At 42.9% G+C, this 23,149-nt stretch overlaps 2 protein-coding genes across 4 annotated transcripts in view; one reads left to right on the top strand and one right to left on the bottom strand.

The window, feature by feature from the left end:
• ACAD10 (acyl-CoA dehydrogenase family member 10) overlaps positions 1 to 9,207 on the bottom strand; it is a 42,561-nt gene extending 33,354 nt beyond the window's left edge. The window contains exons 1-2 of one of the 2 annotated variants that reach the window (XM_045456987.1): positions 9,099 to 9,207; positions 3,792 to 3,991 (exon numbers count right to left, since the gene is read on the bottom strand). In XM_045456987.1, coding sequence (XP_045312943.1) covers positions 3,792 to 3,991; positions 9,099 to 9,166 — 268 coding nt within the window. In that variant the 5' untranslated portion in view covers positions 9,167 to 9,207. The remainder of the gene's footprint in view (positions 1 to 3,791; positions 3,992 to 9,098) is intronic. The other variant, XM_045456986.1, reaches the window with a different exon arrangement.
• The window catches only part of LOC123587324 (BRCA1 associated protein), a 96,744-nt gene that overhangs the window by 58,634 nt on the left and 14,961 nt on the right, over positions 1 to 23,149 (top strand). Inside the window, exons 1-6 of one of the 2 annotated variants that reach the window (XM_045456990.1) lie at positions 9,174 to 9,459; positions 11,225 to 11,386; positions 12,081 to 12,279; positions 13,565 to 13,754; positions 19,029 to 19,142; positions 20,661 to 20,809. In XM_045456990.1, the coding sequence (XP_045312946.1) occupies positions 9,378 to 9,459; positions 11,225 to 11,386; positions 12,081 to 12,279; positions 13,565 to 13,754; positions 19,029 to 19,142; positions 20,661 to 20,809 (896 nt within the window). In that variant the 5' untranslated portion in view covers positions 9,174 to 9,377. Of the gene's footprint in view, positions 1 to 9,173; positions 9,460 to 11,224; positions 11,387 to 12,080; positions 12,280 to 13,564; positions 13,755 to 19,028; positions 19,143 to 20,660; positions 20,810 to 23,149 lie in introns of those variants that run through there. The other variant, XM_045456989.1, reaches the window with a different exon arrangement.

Genomic DNA, 23,149 nt, shown 5'->3' with positions numbered 1-23,149 from the left:
ACCAGGTTGTGTGTTTTCTTTCTAAAATATAGCTGCTATGGGGCAAATATATATGTAGCAATCGTAAGTATTTCTAAGACATAATATACTTCACACATTTATTTTGTTTTGATAAAGTAGGGCCTGTGCATTGAAAATATTTGACAAGGGGCGCCTGGGTGGCGCAGTCGGTTAAGCGTCCGACTTCAGCCAGGTCACGATCTCACGGTCCGTGAGTTCGAGCCCCGCATCGGGCTCTGGGCTGATGGCTCAGAGCCTGGAGCCTGTTTCTGATTCTGTGTCTCCCTCTCTCTCTGCCCCTCCCCCGTTCATGCTCTGTCTCTCTCTGTCCCAAAAATAAATAAACGTTGAAAAAAAAAAAAATTTGACAATATAGAAAGTATAAAAAAAAAAGTTAAATGACAGGCAATCTCCCTTAGAAATAATCAATGTTACTAATTTGATGCATGTTCTTTGAGAATAGCAAGACTTAAAGCTCAATCCAAATAATCCTACTTATTTAATTTGAGAACTAAAATGTGTAACATTTTTTATGGTCTCAGAATTGGCAAGCATGTAAGGAAACTGGCACTCTTGTAGACTGTTGATGGGAGTGGAAAGAAGAACAACCTCTATGGAGAGCAAAATTTTAAATATACGTTTGATGTAGTAATTCCACTTCTAGGAATTTCTCCCACATATATATTTATAAAAGTCAGCAAAAATTATGAACAAGGCTGTTTGTGCAGAATTGCTCATGATGAAAAGAGCCAGGAATTTAAACACATGTTAGTAAATCGCTTGTTACATCAACTTTGATATATCCATAGAATGGAATACCACACAGGTGTATAAACTAGACCAAGGATATGCAAAATACGGCCTGGGAACCAAATCTGTCTCCTATCTGCTTTTGTATTCATGTACTACTGTCTATCACTGTTTTCTTGCTCCAGCAGGAGAATTGAGCAATTGTGACAGATTGTGTGGCTTGCAAAGCCTACTTAACCCTTTATAGAAAAAGCTTGCTACCTAAAACACACCTTGATAAAGGATGAACTGACCTGGGAACACGCTAGACAGGGACACTCTACCCAGGGAGGAGGTCAGAGAGGCTTTCACAGAAAAGAAGTCGTTTTTTTGTAGTTGTTTGTTTGTTTGTTTTTTAAGTTTATTTATTTTTAAGAGAGGGGGAGAGGGAGAGCACGCACATGAGCATGCACAGGGTACGGGCAGAGAGAGGGAGACAGAGAAAATCCCAAGCAGACTCTGCACTGTTAGCGCAGAGCCCAATGCAGGGCTTGAAACCACAAACTAGGAGATCATGACCCAAACCAAAATTGGACACTTAACCAACTGAGTCACCCAGGTGCCCCAAGAAGTCTTAAAATCAATATTAATAACCACCACAAGATTTATTGAGTGTGCAAAATACTCCAGGCACTGTGCCAAGTAATATACTGTTTAGGTCACCATCAAAAGTACAAGTAGGATTTGAACAGGCAGAGGAGGCAGGGAAGGGTGGCTGACAGCAGAGGGGAGAGAACTTGCAAAGACACAGGAGTGTAAAGGTGTTCGGCAAATTTAAAGAACATCAAGCAGTCCACAGAGGCTGAAATGTGGGAAATGCTATGGTACATGGACACGAGGGCTAATTTGCAAGAGGCCTTGGATACCAAGCGAAAGCTTCTGGGCTTAATCTAAGGGACAAAGCACAGGCACTCGAGGATTTGAAGCAAGGGAGGGAAGGGATGGGATCTGCATCTCAGAAACGTAACTCTGGGGGCTGCATGGAAGGTGGTACAAAACCCAGAGGGCCAGAGGCAGAGAGAAGAGTTAGGAGGTTCATGTGATGGTGCAGGTAGGTGACGGTAGGGTCCTGAACCTGGGCCGAAGCAGAGGGAGTGAAGCGAATAGGTTCTCAAGATATTCTGGAGAAAGCTGAGAAGACTCCTGTCCAGTGATCTTTGTTTTCTGTAAAAGAAGAGATTCAGCTGTCTTCCAAGTATGAAGGCTTGGGTGGGGGGAGTAGGAGACTGCTGGGAGGTTGGAGCAGCCCTGTGGCAAATGCCAGAGGAATATGAGCAGAGGAATAGGGAGGCTGAGGGACCAGCTGCAGCAGGAGCTAAAAAACTGCTCACCAAGTCAGTTTGCTTAGCTGGGTAACGTGAAAAGGAAAACCTCACTAAAATGAAGTCAGGACGCCAGAAGGGGGAGCTGGCACGCCCTTCCAACTCCGTCAATGACAGACACCAACAGAAGAATCTCCAACAGGAAAGGATGGTGAATTACTGGCCCCAACAGGAAAAAAGATGTATGCTGAACTGACTACCCCACCAGCTCGGCTAATGAGAAACCATCATCACCATGAACTCCTGCCTTTCTCCCATGGACTTTTGTTCAAAACAAGCCCTCCCAACTTCCTCCTCCTCCTCCATAAAATGTTCCTCTCCTTTGTTTGTTGGACTAGCCTATGGTTTTGACCAAAGCTAGCTTGTCCCAAATTGCAATTCTCCGCTATTCCCAAACTCATTTTTGCTGGTTAAATAACTGTTTCATGTTTAACGTCAATAGTAATTTTTTTTTTTACCCAGGGACATATAAAACCTGTATTTGGGTTGGTTTAGCATGGAGAATCGCCCAACCAGCTACCATAGAGGTCAGCTCTTTGGCCCTTTTTTATTCCTGCTGGCTGGAATGAGAATGTGATGGCAGGAGGTAGTGCAGCCAAGATAGATCAGGAGGTGAAACTGAAAATGAAGAGTATTTGCAGCAGAGCAATACAATAGACACAACCTGAGTGCCTGATATCACCGAGCAACATACTAGCCCCCTACCACACACCTGAGCTTTCATGTGCCAAAGAAAGAAACTTTGATCTTGTTTCGGTCACTGTTCTGTTAGGTTTCCTAACACTTGAGGCCAAAATTAATCCAATGCGGGGCGCCTGGGTGGCTCAGTCGGTTAAGCGTCCGACTTCGGCTTAGGTCATGATCTCATGGTTCGTGGGTTCCAGCCCCGTGTCGGGCTCTGTGCTGCTGACAGCTCGGAGCCTAAAGCCTCCTTCTGATTCTGTGTCTCCTTCTCTCTCTCTGCCCCTCCCCAGCTTGCGCTCTGTCTCTCTGTCTCTCAAAAATAAATAAATGTAAAAAAAAAAAAATTAATCCAATGCAAGTCAGTTGAACTGAGTAAGGAAAAAAGTAAACCAGGAGGGGCTGATAAAGGATCAGAGACTAGAGGTTTGATCTTGAAGGACATAAAGCAGGTTTCTCAGGCAAGCAGCACAGTTCTCAGAGAAAGGTAGTTAAATTCTACCAATACCAATAACAACAATAACAATGGCAGCTCATCATGAATTGGGAATTTAAGTTGAGATAAGCACTCACTGTGCTACGCAAGTGTCTTCTGTAATCATTTCATTCAACTCTCCCCAAATCCCAAAGAGGTAAGTACCATAATTAGCCTTAATTTAAATTTTATTTATTTATTTTGAGAGACAGAGCCCAATGCCAGGCCCAATGTCACGAACCATCAGATCATGACCTGAGCCGAAACCAAGAGTCAAGACACTCAATCTACTGAACCACCCAGGCACCCCTATTAGCCTTAATTTGATAACAAAATGAAAATAAAGACTCAGAGAAGTTGAATAATGTACTCAAAATACTCAGCCACAAAGTGGTGCTTGGAATTTGATTTAAGAGCCAGAGTATCTCCCCCTGCCCAAATCTTCCTCTGTCTCCCCTTACCTCACTTCATTCCCCTCCACCCCCAGCCTAGTCTCCAAAAGTAAAACAGAATAAAGAGCTCACCTGCAGCCACTCTCCCTGGAGAAGGAATGAGAACTCCATACATATCAAAAATCACCGCTCTGTAGGGGCCGCCTCCAGAATGTGTCCAGTGCCTGGCTCCCTGGTGCTTGCCCTGGATGTGCTTCAGGAAGGCTGCCCTCCAAGGCTGCTGGAGTTGTGACAACTGGAAGAGCCATCTTATGTACATGTTGAGGCCAAGACTGCAGGAGAAGAAACAGGGCACAGCTCGCCTTCCTTGCCCCCAATCCAGTCCACCATCTTAGAGCTCAGGTGTGCCAACTTGGCATCTCCACTGATCTCCAGCAAACACTTCAAACCACAACCAGAACTGAACCCTCCCTGACTCCTCCTTTTTCTCAGTTCCTTAGCTCAGTAAAGGGCTCCACCATTCAGCTACCTGCTCAAGCTAGAAAACTGGGATTCACCCCTGACTTCTCCCAGTCCCCCACCTGGGGCGAAACTAGATGCTCTGTGCTGTCAACTCTTCCTCCTGAAAGCCGCTGTCTACCTCTCTCCACTTACTACCCACCGATGAACTTGCCCACAGATCATTACAACAGCTTAACCGGTTCCCCTGCCTCTTCTCAAACCCCCTCTTCATTCTTCACTCTTCAAACAGAGTAAGAGCGCTCTTTCAAAACTGTAAATGTGGCCACCTCCTAATGCCACTTAAAATTTTCAATGGTAGTGGAGCACCTGGGTGGCTCAGTCAGTTGCGCATCTGACTTTGGCCCGGGTCACGATCTCGCACTCTGTGAGTTCAAGCCCCACATGGGGCTCTGTGCTGACAGCTCAGAGCCTGGAGCCTGCTTTGAATTCTGTGTCTCCCTCTCTCTTCCTCCCCCGCTCACACTCTGTCTCTCTCTCAAAAATAAAGATTAAAAAAAATTTTTTAATAAAATAAAAATTTCAATGGCAGGATGCCTGGGTGGCTCAGTCGATTAAGCATCCGACTCTTGATTTCAGCTCAGGTCATGATCTCACAACCATGAGATCGACCCCTGCATTGGGCTCTGCACTGATCGTGGAGCCTGCTCGGGATTTTCTCTCCTCTCTCTCTCAAACTAAATAAACATTAAAAAAAAATAAATACATAAAATAACATTTTCAACATTTTCAGTGGCTCCCCCACTGCCCTCAAGACAAACTCTTTAACCTTCCTCAAGAGGCCCTCTAAGATCTTCCCCCGACTTTGGGTAGCAACTCTCTTTTGACCTTAATCCAGATGATGTGGACATGCAAATCTACATCCGCTTCCTCAGACCCATGATGTTCTCCTCCAGCTACCACACCTTGGCCTATGCTGCTTCCTTGCCCTGGGCTGCTCCTTTCCACCTGTTACCTGGCTAATTCCAAATTGTCCTCTAGGCTCTAGTTTACCTATCACTTCCTTCATGAAACCTCTTCTGGCTACCAGAAAAGACAGATGAGAAGTCAGTAAAAGGATACCCAGTACTGCCCTCCTCCTAGCACTTATGGTGCCTCCATCACTCCAGCAGCCCTCCTACACTTCGCTGCAACAGGCTCCTAACTGTTCTCCATTTGCCTCTTTTTTTAATGTTTTATTTATTTTTGAGAGACTGCAAGCGGGGGAGAAGCAGAGAGAGGGAGAGGGACAGAGGATTTGAAGCAGGCTCTGTGCTGACAGCAGCAAGCCCAATGTGGGGCTTGAACTCACGAACCACAAGATCATGACGTGAGCTTAAGTCAGATGCTCAATGGACTGAGCCACCCAGGAGCCCCCATTTGCTTCTTTTCTAAACGTACTGTCAAAAAGTTCGGGGGGGGGGGATCATATACATATAACACATACATATGTATATAGACTTACACATATATAGGTATAGAGATAATCCAAATATGGCAAAATGTTATTAGTCTATTTAGGTGAAAGGCAGATGATGAAAAGCATATGAGAGGTCACTCTTATATAGCATCTAGACACAGTGTAATATTCTTTCAACTTTTCTGTATGTCTGAAATAAAAAGCTGGGGTAAAAAAAATAATTAAAGCAGGGGCGCCTGAGTGGCTCAGTTGGTTAAGCATCTGACTTCAGCTCAGGTCGTGATCTCACAGTTCGTGGGTTCGAGCCCCGCATCGGGCTCTGTGCTGACAGCTCAGAGCCTGGAGCCTGTTTCGGATTCTGTGTCTCCCTTTCTCTCTGCCCCTCCCCCACTTGCACTCTGTCTCTCTCTGTCTCAAAAATAAACAAACATTAAAAAAAATTTTTTTTAAATAATTAAAGCAAATTCTATTTGCTGTCAGTTTCTCATGAAAATCTTTACACTTTCTGTGTGTATGCTTTTTCTATAGTTTAAAAGCTTATTAAAAATCAGGTTTGAACAAAACGTTGGTAAGACAGTCTGTAAATTTACGGGAGCCACTTCAGTGCCTCCATAAGGATTCCACAAGCTATGTAAGACTCTAAAGAGAGGATTCTTAAGCAGTAAATCTTCAAGATGATACAATGTGTTTTTCCTGTAACTGGAAATTTGCTGAACTGGGGGTGGGGGGTGGAATTTTGAAATGAAAAACTTAAAGATTGATTTGCATTTTCAGTTTTACTTATGTTCCTATGCCAAGGCCAAAGTTTATGATGGAAGGAGTTTATTTATAGGCTACTAAAAGCGTCAAAACGTTTTGTGTCAGGGCTTAACAGAGATGAAAAGTGTCTCTGGGGCCGAAGGGCTGACTTTCATCTTAACTGAGGATACTAATGGATGAATGGGCAATGCTCCCATGACCAGCTTGCTTATTCCTTCCAACTAGAGATGATGGTTCTGTCCTAGCCACTTCCCAACACTCTCTTCAGAGCAGCAAAACACTGATTTCTGATCCCTCCAGGCTGTGGTACCTGTCCACTGACTGTAACATCTCTCCCTGCTTCATCTGCGGGTAAACTTCCACTGATTTTTACCTCACAGCCTCAGTTTTACCTTTACCTCCTCTGCAGAGGCTTTTCTTTTCTTTTAAAAATTTTTCTTTTTTTAAGTAGGCTCCACACTCAACGTGGAGCTTGAACTCAAGAATCTCACGTTCTACCGGCTGAGCCAGTCAGGCACCCCGGGGGCTTTTTTCTTTTCCCAGGCACTCTCTGGCAGTACTTTTTTTTTTTTTTTTTTTTTTTTTTTTTTTTTTAACTCCTATTGCTTCTTCTCCATACCTTCACTAGAGCATCTACCCCATTACACAGCAACTGTTTGCACACCTATCTGCTCCTGTAATTGTAAGCTTCTTTTTTTTTTTTTTAAATTTTTTTTTTTTCAACGTTTATTCACTTTTGGGACAGAGAGAGACAGAGCATGAACGGGGGAGGGGCAGAGAGAGAGGGAGACACAGAATCAGAAACAAGCTCCAGGCTCTGAGCCATCAGCCCAGAGCCTGACGCGGGGCTCGAACTCACGGGCCGCGAGATCGTGACCTGGTTGAAGTCGGACGCCTAACCGACTGCGCCACCCAGGCGCCCCTGTAATTGTAAGCTTCTTACAGCAAGGCGTATCTTTGTACAGCAAGATGTACATATTTCATCCTTGTGTATATCCATCCCCTGGGGCTTAGCACAGCATCTAGACACATAGCAGGTGCTCAGCATAAATGAGCTAGAAGAATGAATAAACTGGATGAATCAGAGAATTGGGGAAGGCAGGGGACAGGTTTCACGGCCGATAGCCACAAAGAACTGTTACAAGCCCAACTTGCCCATTGCTAACTAACAATTCTAGTTCTCTGGGACTGGCATCTTTTTTCTGTAACACGGAGAGTATTTGTCTTCTCCGTGACTTTCAGAACAATGAGATTAGTATGATAATGTAGATTTGCTACTTAATTTATGCTTTTATAAACACGCACACACAGTATGTGTTGTCACATGCTAAGATGGTTTAGTAAAGAGGCTTGAGTGTTGGCTTTAGAATCAGATTGCCTGGGTATGAATTCTAGCTCAGCCACTTACTAAGTGTAAGAGCCTGAGCCAGTTTCTCTTGCTGGGATTCAGGTTCCTCCTCTGTAAATGGGAATAATTATACAACGGTTTCATACAGTTGTTGTTACTACTGCATGAAATAAAGTATGTAAAGCACTCAAGTTAGTACCTGGAACACTATTATTTACTACTGTAATAATTATAAAAAGTCCACAGATCTTGCATGTTATATGCATATACTATGTAAATACATATATGCATTTTCACAGCAATTCTTAACAGGGGGTGATTTTGGTCCTAAGGGAACATTTGGCAATGTACCCAGACATTGTGAGTTGTCACCACTTGTGGGGGGGGAAGTGCTAGTGGGTCAAGACAAGGATGCCAGCAAACATCTTATAAAGTATAGGACACACACACACACACACACACCACAAAAAATGATCAGGACTCAAAATGTTAATAGTGCAAAGATTGAGAAACCCTGACATAGAGTATATTGAAAGGTGACAGCGTGCAGTCACAAGCTAATAGACATATGTCATGTTACATGCATATATCGTTCACGTCCCTACATGTGTCCAGGACATGCTGTGACACATCTTAGATGTCTTTATAGCATACACTTGGAATAGCATTCTGTCATGTATGTGCTTTGTAGGTCTGTATGTCTTAATGTCTATATGCTAAAGGCAGTCTGACGTACTGGAAAACAAAGATGAATCTAAGAAAAGTGATAAAGAGCCACAGGCTCTATTCATTTAACACTCACGGCTGTGTTATATCCTAGTTTTACGCAACACCTAGCTCAAGGTCACACAACTCACTGATCAAGGTCGACTCCATAACAGGAACTATTTGCGTTTATCTTATTCACGAAAATATCCCATTACCCCACCAGTGCTTAGGCTCTCAGTAAACATTTGTGAAGTGATGCGGCGGAGAGTAGGGCCCAGATCTAGCTCCAGCACCGCGCACGTAACCAGGCCACCGCCCTAGACAGAGTCAGAAACACTGCAATCGAGTCCCTATTCCTCAAGCGCCTTCAGAGAAACGGATTCACCTCTCTGAGCTTTAGCATACCTATCTGTAACGTGTGGCTAACACAAAACAACTCCACTAGCGCTAGAGCGAGTGGTGAAACATAACAAAGGCAAGAGCTCGCCATATGGCTAACAGTTCCTCGGATAATTCGGAGAGCTCGCGGAGCCGAGGACCCCTCGCCGTTGGCTGAAATAGGCTGAGGGCAATGCCTCTCGCGTAGGTAAACTCGGGCCTGGGCGCAAACCCACCGATCGGCCTAACGCGGCAGCCACTACCCTCAGTCTTCCGAACGTTCCTCCTTCCCAACCTCTTCGAGATCTCCCCGGGAGCGCAGACTCACCTCCGCGCCGTCACGCCAGTCACGTGCCCGCTTCCCCATCCAATCGGAGCGCGCGCTGATCCGCGCATGCGTAACCCCGTGGGTCGACGACGGCAGCCGGGAGGCGGAAGTGAAGGTTGTTGTGGCTCGGCTGGTTGCGCGCGGAGCTGCTGCTACCGAGGCAGCGGCGCCGGCGCTAAGGCGGTGGCTGCGCTGCAGACTCTGGACCTCTTGGCCTCTCGGCTCGCCTCCTAGCCTCGCCTGAGCCCGCCGGGGCCCGCGCCGGCCAGCGCCTGCCCTATGAGTGTGTCACTGGTTGTCATCCGACTGGAGCTTGCGGAACACTCGCCCGTCCCCGCCGGCTTCGGCTTCAGCGCCGCGGGTGAGTCCCGCGGCCTCGCAGCCTTCTGTCTAGCCCCGTGCCTGGGCCCGGGGAAAGGCGGTGGCGAGGGTCTTTGTCTCAGGAAGAAGCTGAGAGGTGGTTGAGATGCCTCTTACTCCACCCATGCTAAATAGGCCGGATGTCATCTCTGGGAAGCCCTTCCCGGCCCATCCCTCCTGGTGCCTTCCCACGGGCACCCTTTATACCTGGCACGTCGCCCTCTCCACCCGGGGTTAGAGTCAAGTTTTGTAAGTTACTTTCCTCTAGGCTTTGTGAAGGCAGCGACTGCATCCCAGAGATGCTGACGGTTTGTGGTTTAATTAAATCGTTCCTCTTTGGAAGAATATCTATTTAGGCGCCCTGCAGCCATAGTAAAAACTAAAATGAGTACACTTCCTATGTCCCAGCACTGTACTAAGCACCTTGTATGTGTTATCTTTCATTATCTTTACAACAGTCCTGTTACGTAGATGGGTGGTATGCCCCTTTTACAGATTGGGAAACTGAAGCCCAGTGGTTGAATGACTTGCCCACAATTATCTGTAGGTGGTAAAACTGGGATTCTAACTTAGAGCTGGACTTGAGAGTCTGAGCTGTTCGTTACCAGCCACACAGTCTGCTTCGTGGCGAATGCAACTATGACTGCGTTTCTTGAACCTTAAGGAATTACCTAACAGTAACAGTTATTCAAGAAGAAATCACTGAATGCTCACCATCTGCTGGAACTTTAGTTGTTTGCAGAATCAGACATGGTCCCTGCTGTAATGGCTCCGGCAGCTCAATGGGGAGAGATGAATTAAATAATTGCAGAATTATAGTACTGCAGAATTATTATTAAGTAATTGTAGAATTACAAGTGGGAAAACAGCTGTGAAGGAAAGGAAGAGTTTGGAAAGGTATTACACGAGGATCTCTTTGGTTTGAGGAGGGGACATAGGGCAGGTAGATATGGTGTCCTTGGAAACTAACTTGAGTGTGTGAATTTTGGAGCTGCAATTTAAAAATTGAATAGGATTTAATGGGTTACAAGCACCTTTCAAAGACTACAAGTGATCTCTCTGAGTTCTGAAAGTCAGCTTTATTGATATTAGGCACATATACATCTCCAAATGGGTTATTCATTGATTCAACAAAACTTAAAAGAGCTTGCACTGTGTGCTAGGCACTGTCGTGTAAGTGCTGGGGATACAGCGGTGGGCTAAACAGGCCTGGCTCCTGCTCTGATAGAACTTGTGTTAAGGATATTTCAATCGAGTCTCCCAAGCTCCTTTCCCATTTTTGTGTGTTTCATTGATTTAAGACCGTGATCACAGATTTTCATGGTATGATGCATGGCATGAGGCTAACTTAGGGTGTTTAAGAAGACTACTGTTAAAGGTTTTTGAAATTTTTGTTTCTTAATGGACTTGATACCTTCATTTGGAGCTCAACACAGTTTCACTTTACCGGAGATTACTAAAAGTGTTGGTTTGTCTTGGCATAATCAGTCTTGAACTCTCTAAAGCTCCTATTCTCGTTGATATGCTTTAAAGTGCATGATTTCACTATGACAACCCTGCATTTCTCAATTTATTGCACTGGGAGTTTATTGACTGTCTGCTGGGCACTAAGGAGCCCCAGAGGTGAGTGGGATGGACACCACAAAGGCATCTGAATATCTTGGGGGAGGGCAGCAGAGAGGAAAAGGAAGGTTTTTGATGGATACATTGAAAGTGGAGAAGAGCTTGTTTTATTATCAGATATTAATCATTCATGTGTTCTTTAGCCGGGGAAATGTCTGATGAGGAGATCAAAAAGAAGACACTAGCTTCAGCTGTAGCCTCTTTAGAAGGGAAGTCACCAGGGGAAAAAGCAGCAATCATACATCAGCATCTTGGTCGTCGAGAAATGACAGATATGATCATTGAGACCATGAAGTCCAACCCAGGTATGCTTTCTAAAACCCTAAACTCGTGTAACATAAGCTCATGGTTGCCTGTTTTATACATGTCATTCAGTGAGCCCATGATTTTGACCTCTAGCATACTTTTATCTTTCACTACCTGTGTGCCTTACTTGAGGTTGTCAAGCCAGATTTTAGCCTCTCCAAATATTTCTCCTAAATTAATACTAACAACATGGGTTGACAGCTTTATTCGGTGAGGAGAGCTACTTGCCATCTAGGTTAGTGGCAGATCACGAACAAATCTAGATAAGCATGTTGTGTCTCCCGCCCCCCGCACACGCCCTTTCAGCTCCCTCCAACCCACAGCCTGGATGTATGCTACGTCTCCAGTATGAAGATGGTCAGAACTGGTAGGTTTGGTTTTCAAAATTAATAGCTCTGAATGTCCCACTTAGGAGCACGTGATGGAGGACGCCTGCTTTTATTACGGTGCTGCCAAATGTAAGAGCCGTCCTTAAGTTTCTGTGGGTGTTAATGAAATTTTTATGGGATAAAGAGTGCTTTTAAGTTTAGGCGATCCCCCAAACTTGACTGTGGTGTAAATACATTTCTTACCGCAATTCATTACAGTTTCTCTGTCCAAGTTTATTTTTCTGACTCAAAATTTTAACCTAATTAGAATCCTTCCACCTATTTCCTATCAGTTTATAATCTGCTAATTTTTGATTTGTGAAAGATGAGCTGAAAGCCACAATGGAAGAAAGGAAGTCTTCAGAAGCATCTCTCACTGCACAGAGAAGTAAAGATCAAAGTATAGAATGCATAAACGCTGCTCCCGATTCTCCATCCAAACAGCTTCCAGACCAGATTTCGTTCTTTAGTGGAAACCCATCAGTTGAAATAGTTCATGGTATTATGCATCTATACAAGACAAAGTAAGAAAAAACCTTTTCCTTTTGAGTTGGTCTGTTTTTTGTCTTAGGGCAGTGAAAAATGTCTTGCCCTGAAGGGAAGTGGATATTTTAAGGTTCAAAAACATAGTACTTTCATATATTGTGTATTAGAGAATTCTTAGATGTTTTATATTTGGTTAATCTTATAGATTGGGTCATAGTTTCTTCTCATAGAAGAAATATGTAGATACACTTGAGAAAATACTTAAGAAAATATTCCCTTAGAAGGTAGGCATGCAAGATGATTGGAAAATCGAAAGAAAGAAAGATAAAAAGAGGAAGAAAAATTATAAATGATTCATAACATCATTGTGCCCTCCTATCCCCACCAAATCTTTACTAAAGAAGTTGTTAAGTCAGTTAATGGATTACAATGTCATCATCTCTTTTTACCCTTTTTTGTGGTCCAAACAAAACTTATAACAAGCCAAAGGAAAGGAAGCATTTGGCTAGATAATCAATAATCTGGGTTATCAGCCCTTTGGATAATTGGTAGCTGATCTCTTTAAAGCCTGTCCTTGCCCTAACGTGTTTGCTAGGTCCCCACTGGGAGACAGTGGACACTCGGGTCACCATTTTGGAGCACAGCTGTTGAAGTGAATTTGCAGCATTTCAGAAGCAAATTGCATTGCAGGAGGTTTTTTTCTTTTCCTCTCTTCCAGCTATTCCTACCCAACAACACTTTCTGTAATCTTCAGAGTCACGTCTTCCTAGTTCTGAATTCTTTCTTACATTTAGAACTCTCTTCTCTTCTAAACCCCTTGAGAGAAGTCCATAGTTGGAGTTGCCCACTAGCTTGTAGATTGAAACTTACTCTGGCCACCTCTCTTCCTTCGTGGGGGCAGTTCTCTTTAACTTCCAGAATAGTGATTTTAAAATTTAAAAATGAAGAAGACAAGAAAAACAGAGTTGTGCTTCTAAGTTACCTAATGAGAGATTATTGTTGAAAAGCTAATGAGAATAAAACACAAACTGCAGATTTATAAGCGTAACAAGCTTTTAACTGAAGACTAAAAATTTCAGTGGTGGATGTAATATAGGCCATTTCAAAGCTTACCGTAAGCTCTATTGCAGGTATGTTGAAGGGATTCTGCTTTTACCCAGGTCGTGTGTTTTCAGGTATTATAACACTCTGTTTAAATTGATCTGTGAACTAATACAAGGTTTATTTTTTTCTATTTTCTTGGACATAAAAGTTGTCTAATTAGTGTTGTCTGAACTAACCATACCTCATCTATTCAAGACAGTCTAATTATTGTCTTATTAGTAAGATGACCTCCTTAAAAGAAGATGTGAGGCGCAGTGCCATGCTGTGTATTCTCACAGTCCCTGCTACAATGACCAGTCATGACCTTATGAAGTTTGTCGCCCCATTTAATGAAGTAATTGAACAAATGAAAATCATCAGAGACTCTACTCCAAATCAATATATGGTGCTGATAAAGTTTAGTGCACAGGTAAAAGTTAAGATATTAAAAATCTCTTTGCCACAGAAACTGTGTTTTTGAAACTGTGTGATACTAGCCGTGTGTGATTTACAGCATTTTGCACTTAAGACTCTTGATATATACCTATCTTTGAGGGTATTGTTGTCATTCTAGAAATCCTTCTAAATTCATTAGCAGACACACAATGCTAATTCATACCCATAATTTTTTATAGAGCGGATTGGGTATGAAATCTAGGGTTGTATTTTATTTATCCAGTAGTAACTATTCCAGTAGAGCAATAGATCCCAAACTTTTTGAAACTGATACCATATTCTTATTTGCCACTATGACACTGTGCCCCTGCTTTTCTCATTCCCCTTTTAAAAATTATTATTTGGCACATTTTAGAAAATAAAATCCATTTTATATTTATGTTGGTGACAGATTTGGGGATGTTCCTTGAAGTATCAAAGATGCTTTAGAGTTCTGCTTGAAAATCCCTGCCACAGAGAGAAGCAGTGAAAGGATGGTGATATTTTCTATTTTGAAAAGTACTTGTACATTATTACAGATACTTTTTGATATAAGAAGGTTTTGCCATTCACTTCATTTCATTTGTTGCATTCAGCAACATTTTCCGGGGGCCTCAGTTATAAAGGTGTTGGGAAAATATTCTCTTGGTTTTATATGTTCATAGTGAAGCGTATGCATTCATATTTGTATGAATATGAAAATAAGATAAGCTTTAGGTATTATCCAAGTTATTTAAGTGCCATCCTACCCATAGGTTTTAATTTGTTGTTGTTGTTTTTAATGGCTGTTACATTTGTCCATTCATTAGGTTGAGAAATGCAGCTCTGTCAAAAGTTACTTCTTTCTCACCTCATTAGGAAACAGCCTTCTTGAACTTGCCCCAGATCAACAGTTCTGGCTTACAGATTGACAAAGAGTGGGTGTGCCTTTTGATCATTTGCCATTGCCTCCGACCAGTTACCAAGATCTGTGGGTGAAAGGGAGCCGTGACACGAGGCCCACTTGTCCTCTCCTTCCTCATTGCAGAAATCCAGAGTTGACGGCAGTAGCAGTCATTCGTTGGCCATGGGGAGGAAATTAAGAGAAGTGAGGGCTGGATTATGTTTGGGCCTGTTCTGTGGGCCACAGAAAGAGAACCCTTAGTGTAGCACTCTGTGTACAAGAGGGTACGTGCCTGTTACCTTTAACCTTTACAGAATACCCCACCATTGAAGTGAGACATTTAAAATAATGAACCTTCCTGCATGCAGACTTAGACTTCACAAGGTGACAGTGAAAATGGAAAAGCACTTAAACAGCTGTGTTCACTGACTGTCGGGAGACCTTCCATGGTCACTGAGGAGCTTTGCAAACAGTGGGCAAGTGGTACCTTTTAAATCTGGTAGCACATGTAATACGAAGGATAATGATGATAATGTGCAGTCTTACTGACTGCTTAATTCTACACCACTCGTTGCACCAAGTGCTTAACGTGTATTATCTCCTGTAGTCCTCACTACAGCCCTGTGAAGTAGATAAGTACTGTTATTATCCTTGTTTGACAAACGAAACTGACTGCAGAGAGAAGTTAGTAGATTGCCCCCAGTGACTGAACTGAGATTTGAGGCCTCACTTTAATCCTAGGGCATATGCTTCTTCCGGTAGGACTGGATGAAAGTGTGGGGAAAGGGAGATAGTCACTGTTGGTAAGAAATTGTAATGGCAATATTTTAGTTATAGCTCCTACTTAACAATTAAAGGAGATCAGCAAGTAACACAGGAAAAGTCACCGATTGGGGAAGAACGTTTAAGAGCTTTATTAGACCTTTTAAATAGTCTGAAGTCTGATAAACCCACAAACTATAGCAAGGACCACCCCTTTGTGGTGTGCAGGTAATGCTGTGGAAAGTTTCTACTACTGTTAATGGATTTTCTTTGTACTTCTGCAGTCTCTCCACCTGTCTTTTAACCAGATGTTGGTGGCCCAAGGTCACGGTTATTAGTTCTGAGACAAATGAAACAGTGTGCTGGCCCTTCCCCATGGAGATAGTACCCTTGATCTGAGAATCATGAGTTGTACTATTTATTGCTAATGTTGGATCTTAGGGTCTGAGGCTCATCCTATCAGGGATTTTCTGAGTTCTAAAAACACTTTCCTGGTATAAGACTTGAAGTTGTTAAATTAATACTGGGCCCTAGTGAAAAAAACAGTCAAAAGGTAAAAACTATTAAGCACTTACTAGATGCCAGGCCACATAAGTGGTTTTCACATATTAGCTCCTTGTCCTCTCAACAATGCTATGAGCTAGGTGTTGTTAGTTTCATCTTTTATAATTGAGGAAACACACATGGATAAGTCACTTGCCCAAAGCCAATTAAGTGTCAGGAGTTAGATTTCAAACACAGACAGCCAGACTCTGTAGCCTGGGAAGCTAACTGTATTCTTATTCCTTTCTTTTTCTCACCAGAGAAGTTTTTGGGTTTTTTTCACCAGAGAATTTTTAAAAAGAGTAATCCTCTGTATCTCCTATAAGCTCTTGAACTTCTTTTGGCCTCAGCTTTATGCTGTAGTTCTAGAGTGATAACGCTTACGTGGTTGTACCGTGACCGTCAGAAAACTTAGTCTTCGGGTAAGGAATTTGTAATTCATCAGAACACAGGAAGGCTGGAGGGGGTCAAGTTTTGTAGTGCTCGAGGACCGAAAAGGAGAGAGAAGCTCTCTGTAGAGTGTGTTGGCTCACTTTCATTTGCATGCTTGGGACAGCCTAGGAGACCCATCTTTTGAGAAGCAAAAATATATTTTCCACACTATAGTTTTGATCACTGTGACAGTAAAGGAACCTTGATCATAATGGGTTTTTCTTTTTCAAAGTTTATCCTGGGAAGAGAACAATTAGAACAAAAGACTCAAAAAAAAAAAAAAAAAAAAAACCCAAACTGGGCTTCTTAAAAATGTTGGGCTCTATACAATGCAAGCATTTTAAATAAAAGAGCTGTTTCTTCTGTGTTTTTTGCAGTTAGTTTCAGGCTTTTGTGCATTTCAGCGGTGGGCTGAAGTAGGAACCATGTGTATTTTGTTCTTTACTCTGGTCCTAGCACATAGCACCGTGCCTGGCACATGCTGGGTGCTTAGTGAATATTCAAACGAGCGAAGCTACATTTCCAATACCGAGATTTTAAAGAAAGAGATCTATGTGTTCAAAACATATATTTCCTTGTCATGGATACACAACTCCCTCAAGAAAAGAATCGCTTGTCTGGTGTTAAGTAGATTTTGTCACATGCTCACAAACTGACCCTTCCTCTGAGAAAGCTCGGTCACGTAGCAAGCATTCACAGAGCTGGAGGTCTGAGGAGGAGTCTGCCTTTCCTCAGCTGGCACACGTGTAGCCAGCTCCTGGTGGTGCTTGAGGCCCTGGAAAGCTGACCTGTGGCCCTCACTTTCAGTGGTCACTTCCCTCAGTACACAAATCCAGTTGCTCACTGTGCTGCTTACTCATCCAAAGCATTTGAAGAAAAAGACGTTGCTCTTGAAGAATGGGGGAAGCCATTTTAGGTTGCCTCTTAGTAGTTAAGAGATTTATTGTCCAAGAACCGGCTCTTAACATTTTGAAGTTAGGGGCACCCGGTGGCTCAGTCGGTTAAGCATCTGACTTGGGCTCAGGTCATGATCTCACAGGTCGTGAGTTCAGGCCCCACATTTGGCTCTGTGCTGACAGCTCAGAGCCTTTAAAAAAAGAATTTTTTTTTTTTTGAAGTTAAAATGCACTGTACCCAATACAGTTGTTTCCTGAAAAGGAAGCTCCCACTCCCACCCTCCAAAAAAAAAAATCAAAATCTGTGTTCAGAATTGATTATCCTTCCTCAGCTGCTTAGTTCATTTGGTCATATTAAGAAAACATAAATAATCAAGAATCCACACTTGAGTTACATCATTGGAGTGAAATTAAAAGGTGCCAAGAAGCTTGCAATCTTTTGCTACAAGGTTTAGAATCCTATGAAGGTAGACAGGCAAGACTCTTGCCTGGTACAGACTTGTATCTCATCCTAGAGGCTGACAAAGTGGCATTTCCTTTTGTAGGACAACTCCCCCGCCCTGCGCACTTGTCTACATTGGTAGGGCCAAAGCACACAACTTCCTGTGTTTGGGTTAATGCCTGTAAGTTAATGGGAGTAAGATCTAGACAAACCTCGGCCTTTCAGATGCCTCTAAAAATTGCTGAGTTTAAAAACTGAAATCATGTCTTTGTTATTTTCTGTTAAGGCTACACTAGAAGGTTTGGTTTACTTGTGTTCATATTCACAAATGCACAGGTACCTTTGCAGCCTTACCTACAGGGGACTGTTTCCCCTGAGTCTATCTTCCGCCTCAAGGAATAAGACCATTTGTATTTTAAAGACTGGTTCATCTTAAACCTCTTGATCTTGGTCAAAGGTTTTGCTTTCAATATGATACACTAGGTTGTTTATTTTTTTATTTATTTTTTTTAATTTTTTTTTTTTCAACGTTTATTTATTTTGGGGACAGAGAGAGACAGAGCATGAACGGGGGAGGGGCAGAGAGAGAGGGAGACACAGAATCTGAAACAGGCTCCAGGCTCTGAGCCATCAGCCCAGAGCCCGACGCGGGGCTCAAACTCACGGACCGCGAGATCGTGACCTGGCTGAAGTCGGACGCTTAACCGACTGCGCCACCCAGGCGCCCCTACACTAGGTTGTTTAAAACCCCCCAATGGGATCCTTATCTATGATGTATTATTGGCTTATTGAAGAGAAGGAGTTGGCTTTTTCCTCCATACCAGTACCTGTGGTCCTTTACTCTCCCTAACATAGATGCTGACGTTTTTTAAAAAGAACTCTTTGCTAACAATCATCAGTTATGATTGAGTTCTAAGTTTTGCAAAAATAAGTGTTTGCTTTTAGCTGCTGAGAAAGTCCTGACTTGAGGAAAAAAATACTGATATCAAGGGAAATGATGACTGTTGTTGGTTGCATATTAAAGTCATACTGGCTGTCAGCTTTTGCACTTCAGCAGCTTCTGCTGGTTTAAGTGAGATTGTGATGTATCAGGAAACATTGTAGAGACACGGGATATTGACCTACAGAGTTTGACTCACCTATGAACCTGCTTCCTGCTTCCGTAGATGGTACTTTTGACAGTTGCTTTCTCTCCTAAGTATAAATTTTAAACGCTGATGAAGAGAATAATTGAAGCTATGCATCTTGAATAAAAGCATGTTTTCAGGATATCTCTCTTAATTTTTTCCTTTTCTCCGTTGGTATACCTAGGCCGACGCAGATAGTTTTTATATGGCGTGCAACGGCCGCCAGTTCAACTCGATAGAAGATGATGTTTGCCAGTTGGTGTATGTGGAAAGGGCTGAAGTACTAAAATCTGAAGATGTAAGTGTGCATCATTCTTATATTTTACGTATATGTTGTATACAAGTATATATATATATATATATATATATATATATATATATATATATATATAAAAGAATGTATAGAACATATATACACGTATAGATATATAGATACGGATATAGGTATGGATATATATGGGGAAAGAGAGGAATGAAGAGTGATTGCAATGAGTACAAGGTTTCTTTTTAGGGTGATAGGAATGTTCTAAAGTGTTTTTCTTCAAATATCAACCCTTAATCCCTGTCCTGATCCTTAACTCTGTTTAGGTAACAATTTGTAATTGCTCTGGTTTGCCATCGTCTGTGGGACCTCTTCCTACAAAATGTGTTCAGCTCACTTAAATCATCTTCTAAAGAAAGTAGTAGATTCAACTCTGTTATATTTTTAAGATTTCCTTTCTTTTAAAGGAGACCTAAAGGTCTTTTTACCTTGAAATCAGCTTGATAGAAAGAAATTCAGGTTTGATTGTTCTATCATTAGGTTAGGTAAAATAAAAATTGACTGATGATAAAGTCAGGCTTCCTTTGTGCCAGGTGCTATGTAAGGCTTCAGTTTAGGAGATTGTTTTCTCTAAATGAATACGGCTTCTTGAGAGATTTCCTATAGAAAGCTACTCTTCAGGGACCATAGATTAATGTGATTTTTCCTCAGCCTGTCCTTACATGTATGTCTCATCTTTGCTTCAAGAATTCCTGCTCACTTTACAGCTCACAGGGCTCAAGGGAGACATCGCGGTGGCGGGGGTGGGGGTGGGGTGCCTTTCTTGACCACAGACCGTTATGCCCCTATTTCACACCCTATTATAGATTCCTGTACTTTTCTTACATAGCAGTTATGACCACTGGTAATTATACTTTTTCATAAATTTGACTTTTGCCTCTCTCTACCAGATTTTAAGCTCTATGAGGACAAGGCCTGACCTTGTGCTTTGGGATCTGGCGAATCTGCTTTGCTCACCATTGTTCCAAACCTAGAACGGGTGTCTGGCCTACATAGCAAGGACTCAATAAGTGTGTGTCAAATGAATAAATAAACCAGTGTTGTTGATGCTATTATCACGTAGTAGGAAGTGCTACGTTTTCATTTACTCTGTGGAAAAATCAGTCAGTCCCATTTCTACTCGGCTGCTTTCATTCACTTACGTTGTTAGAGTTCCATACCCTTAGAAGTAGAGCTTGGAGTCTGGTAACATTTGAGATTCTCTGTTAAGCTTTTGGCAGCTAGTCTCTCTTTCCAGAGTATCAGCTCCATGAGGGCAGGGGTCTTTGTGTGCTTGTTCTCCACCATGTCCACAGTGCTATGAGTATAAAGGGGGCTCAGTCAATATTTGTTGTATGAGTGAAAATCTTACCGATTTAAACTGCTTGCACAGAGAAGAAATGTTGAAAACATCCTACCAGGAGTCAGAAAGCAACAGGTAAACTAGTTAGTTAAAAACAGATCTCTTAGAACTGTGGAGGAAGAGTCAGGCTTATGTGAGGTGTTTCCCTGTAGGGTGCCAGCCTCCCCGTGATGGACCTGACGGAGCTCCCCAAGTGCACGGTGTGTCTGGAGCGCATGGACGAGTCTGTGAATGGCATCCTCACCACGTTATGTAACCACAGCTTCCACAGCCAGTGCCTGCAGCGTTGGGACGACACCACGTGAGTGTAGAGCTAATTTCTCACCCTGCCAAAGCCTGTTATCACCCTTTCCCAGAATTAAAAACAGCCACCACCAAAAATGAGCCATTCTAAGCGCTTGACTTTATACACCTGGGCACTACAAAGGTGAAGGGGTCACACGGAAGGGCCTTCCATTTTTCTTCACTTTCCTCTGTTCACATGGGAATCAGCATCCTTAGACCACGTCCTTCTTAGTATGCTGATTCAAAATCCTTGTGGAGTTTCCAAAAGCAGCATGAATTGTTTGCTTCCAAAAGCCAGAGAATGGGGGGGGGGGGGGGAAGCTTAGCTTTGAGGCTCTTATACACAAATGAAATCTAAGTCTGAAGTCTCATTTATCACTTGCACTTGATGTTTACCATTTACTCTGGCTTTCTTACCAATTGGGCTATAGTAGTAATCTCACATTTTCAATTTAGCATGTTGTTGAGGGCTCAGTGGCCAGTGGTAATAGCAGTCACTAAGTATGAAGCACACACATGCCTACACCTTCCTGTTTCCCAGTGCAATAGAGGCCTTGTTTGTATGGTGGCATAGCACAGGCAAAGAACTGAGGGGTAAGTTGTACCACGTTTTTTTGTTGCTTTGTTTTGTTCTGTTCCGTTTTATTATAAATCAAGGGTTGTTCCTCCCTTTGTAAACTGTGCTGTGGGACTTAGCTAGACGAGTAAATCAGACAGTGGCCTGGGTTTCCCAGTAGAGAGAGGAAGGCACAGAATCCAATAATTGTACAAATGAATGTGCAGTCACAGCTATAACAGGTGTTACAAAGGAGCAGTGTGCAGCATTGTGACTAGGGAAGTAGAGCCCTGATAACAGCCAGGGCTGCCTGAGAAGTGCAATCTCCAGGAGGATGAGGAGGCGTTAACCAAGGAAAGAGGGGGACCTGAGAGAAGGCATTGTGAGGGCGGGGATGCGCATGGGAAGGGCAAGATCACATGGCAAAGCCCAGAAGTTAGGAAGGTGAACATGTAGAGGAATCTGTTCTCCACCCCCAAGTGACCAGAAGAATTCCAGCTTTCACAGAGCAGGGACCTTGTCTGGCTTGTTCACTGCTGTGCCCTTACCTAGCAGGAGACCTGGCGCATCGTAAGGAGCTCAGAAAATACCCTTGAGCAAATAAACCCCGGGTTTTCCCTCGAAAAAAGCCCCACTGAGATGGACACACTCCATAAAGTATTTATCTGTATCTTGTGTCCTTGTGTCTGTCTGCTACACCGTTTAAGTTCTGGACGCTTCTTTGTTCCCTACCACTACAGTTCAACTCTCAGTGCAGGTTAACTGCCCCAGGAGCATAGCATTTTAAAGTGAGAAGTTGGCTCAGGGACCATATTGTCCAGCCTCCTCATTTTACAGAGGAGGTAACTGAGACCCAGACATGAAACATAGCATGTTGAAAGCATCCTGCAGAGAAGGCCAGAACTGGGACTGGAATTCAACCGTCTGTATAGACAAGCCTCACGGCTGTCCTCAAAAACACACAGTTCTTTCAGCAAGTAAGTTTCCGCCCTCAGTATGATACGCACCGAATAGTGCTAGGGGTGGATGAGAGAGAATCAAACGTAGATCCTCCGCAGGGAGTTTCAGCCAGCTAAGGGAGTTTACACCTGTGCATAAGTGCAATCCAATTCAAGGTAGAAACTGGAGAGAGTAGAGTTGGTTTCCCCACTGAGGGTGGCCAAGAAGGGCTGCGTGGAGAAGGCAGCATTGGTACCAAGTCTTGGAGGGTAGTTTTTTGACACATGCAGATGTCAGAGAAGGATATTCTGGGAAGGTTTCCCCAAATATCTCCTCAGGAAGATAAGATGACAACTCAAAAGTTATTTTTGAAGGGGAAGGAAGGGTTTAATAAACTGTTAATCATCTTTTAATCAATGAGATGGTATGTCATAGAATACTACATATACAATACCAGTAAGGTGATTTTTGTAACTTTTTCCGTTTTCTCTTTTTAATTCTCAGGGATCATCCTTAACATTCCAGAAAGCTCATTCTGGCATAATGTAGGAAATAAGATTGCAGAATTAATTTATTGTTTAATTAAAAAAAAATTTATCTGAGAGAGAGAGAATGGGAATGAGCGGGGGTGAGGGGCTCAGAGAGAGAGAGGGAGACTGAGAATCCCAAGCAGGCTCTGCACTCTCAGCACAGAACCCAATGCTTGACCTCAACGAACTGCGAGATCATGCCCTGAGTCAAAACCAAGAGTCAGATGCTTAACCAACTGAGCCACCCAGGCACCCCTGTTTGTTTGTTTTAAGGACTCTTTTTCTCAGTAAATACACTATACTTTTTTTTTTTTTTTTTTTTTAAGAGAGA

This window comes from Leopardus geoffroyi, chromosome D3, assembly GCF_018350155.1.
Source record: "Leopardus geoffroyi isolate Oge1 chromosome D3, O.geoffroyi_Oge1_pat1.0, whole genome shotgun sequence".
Lineage (NCBI taxonomy): Eukaryota > Metazoa > Chordata > Mammalia > Carnivora > Felidae > Leopardus > Leopardus geoffroyi.
Note: the sequence above shows the minus strand (reverse complement) of the source record. Positions and strands in the feature narration are given on the sequence as shown.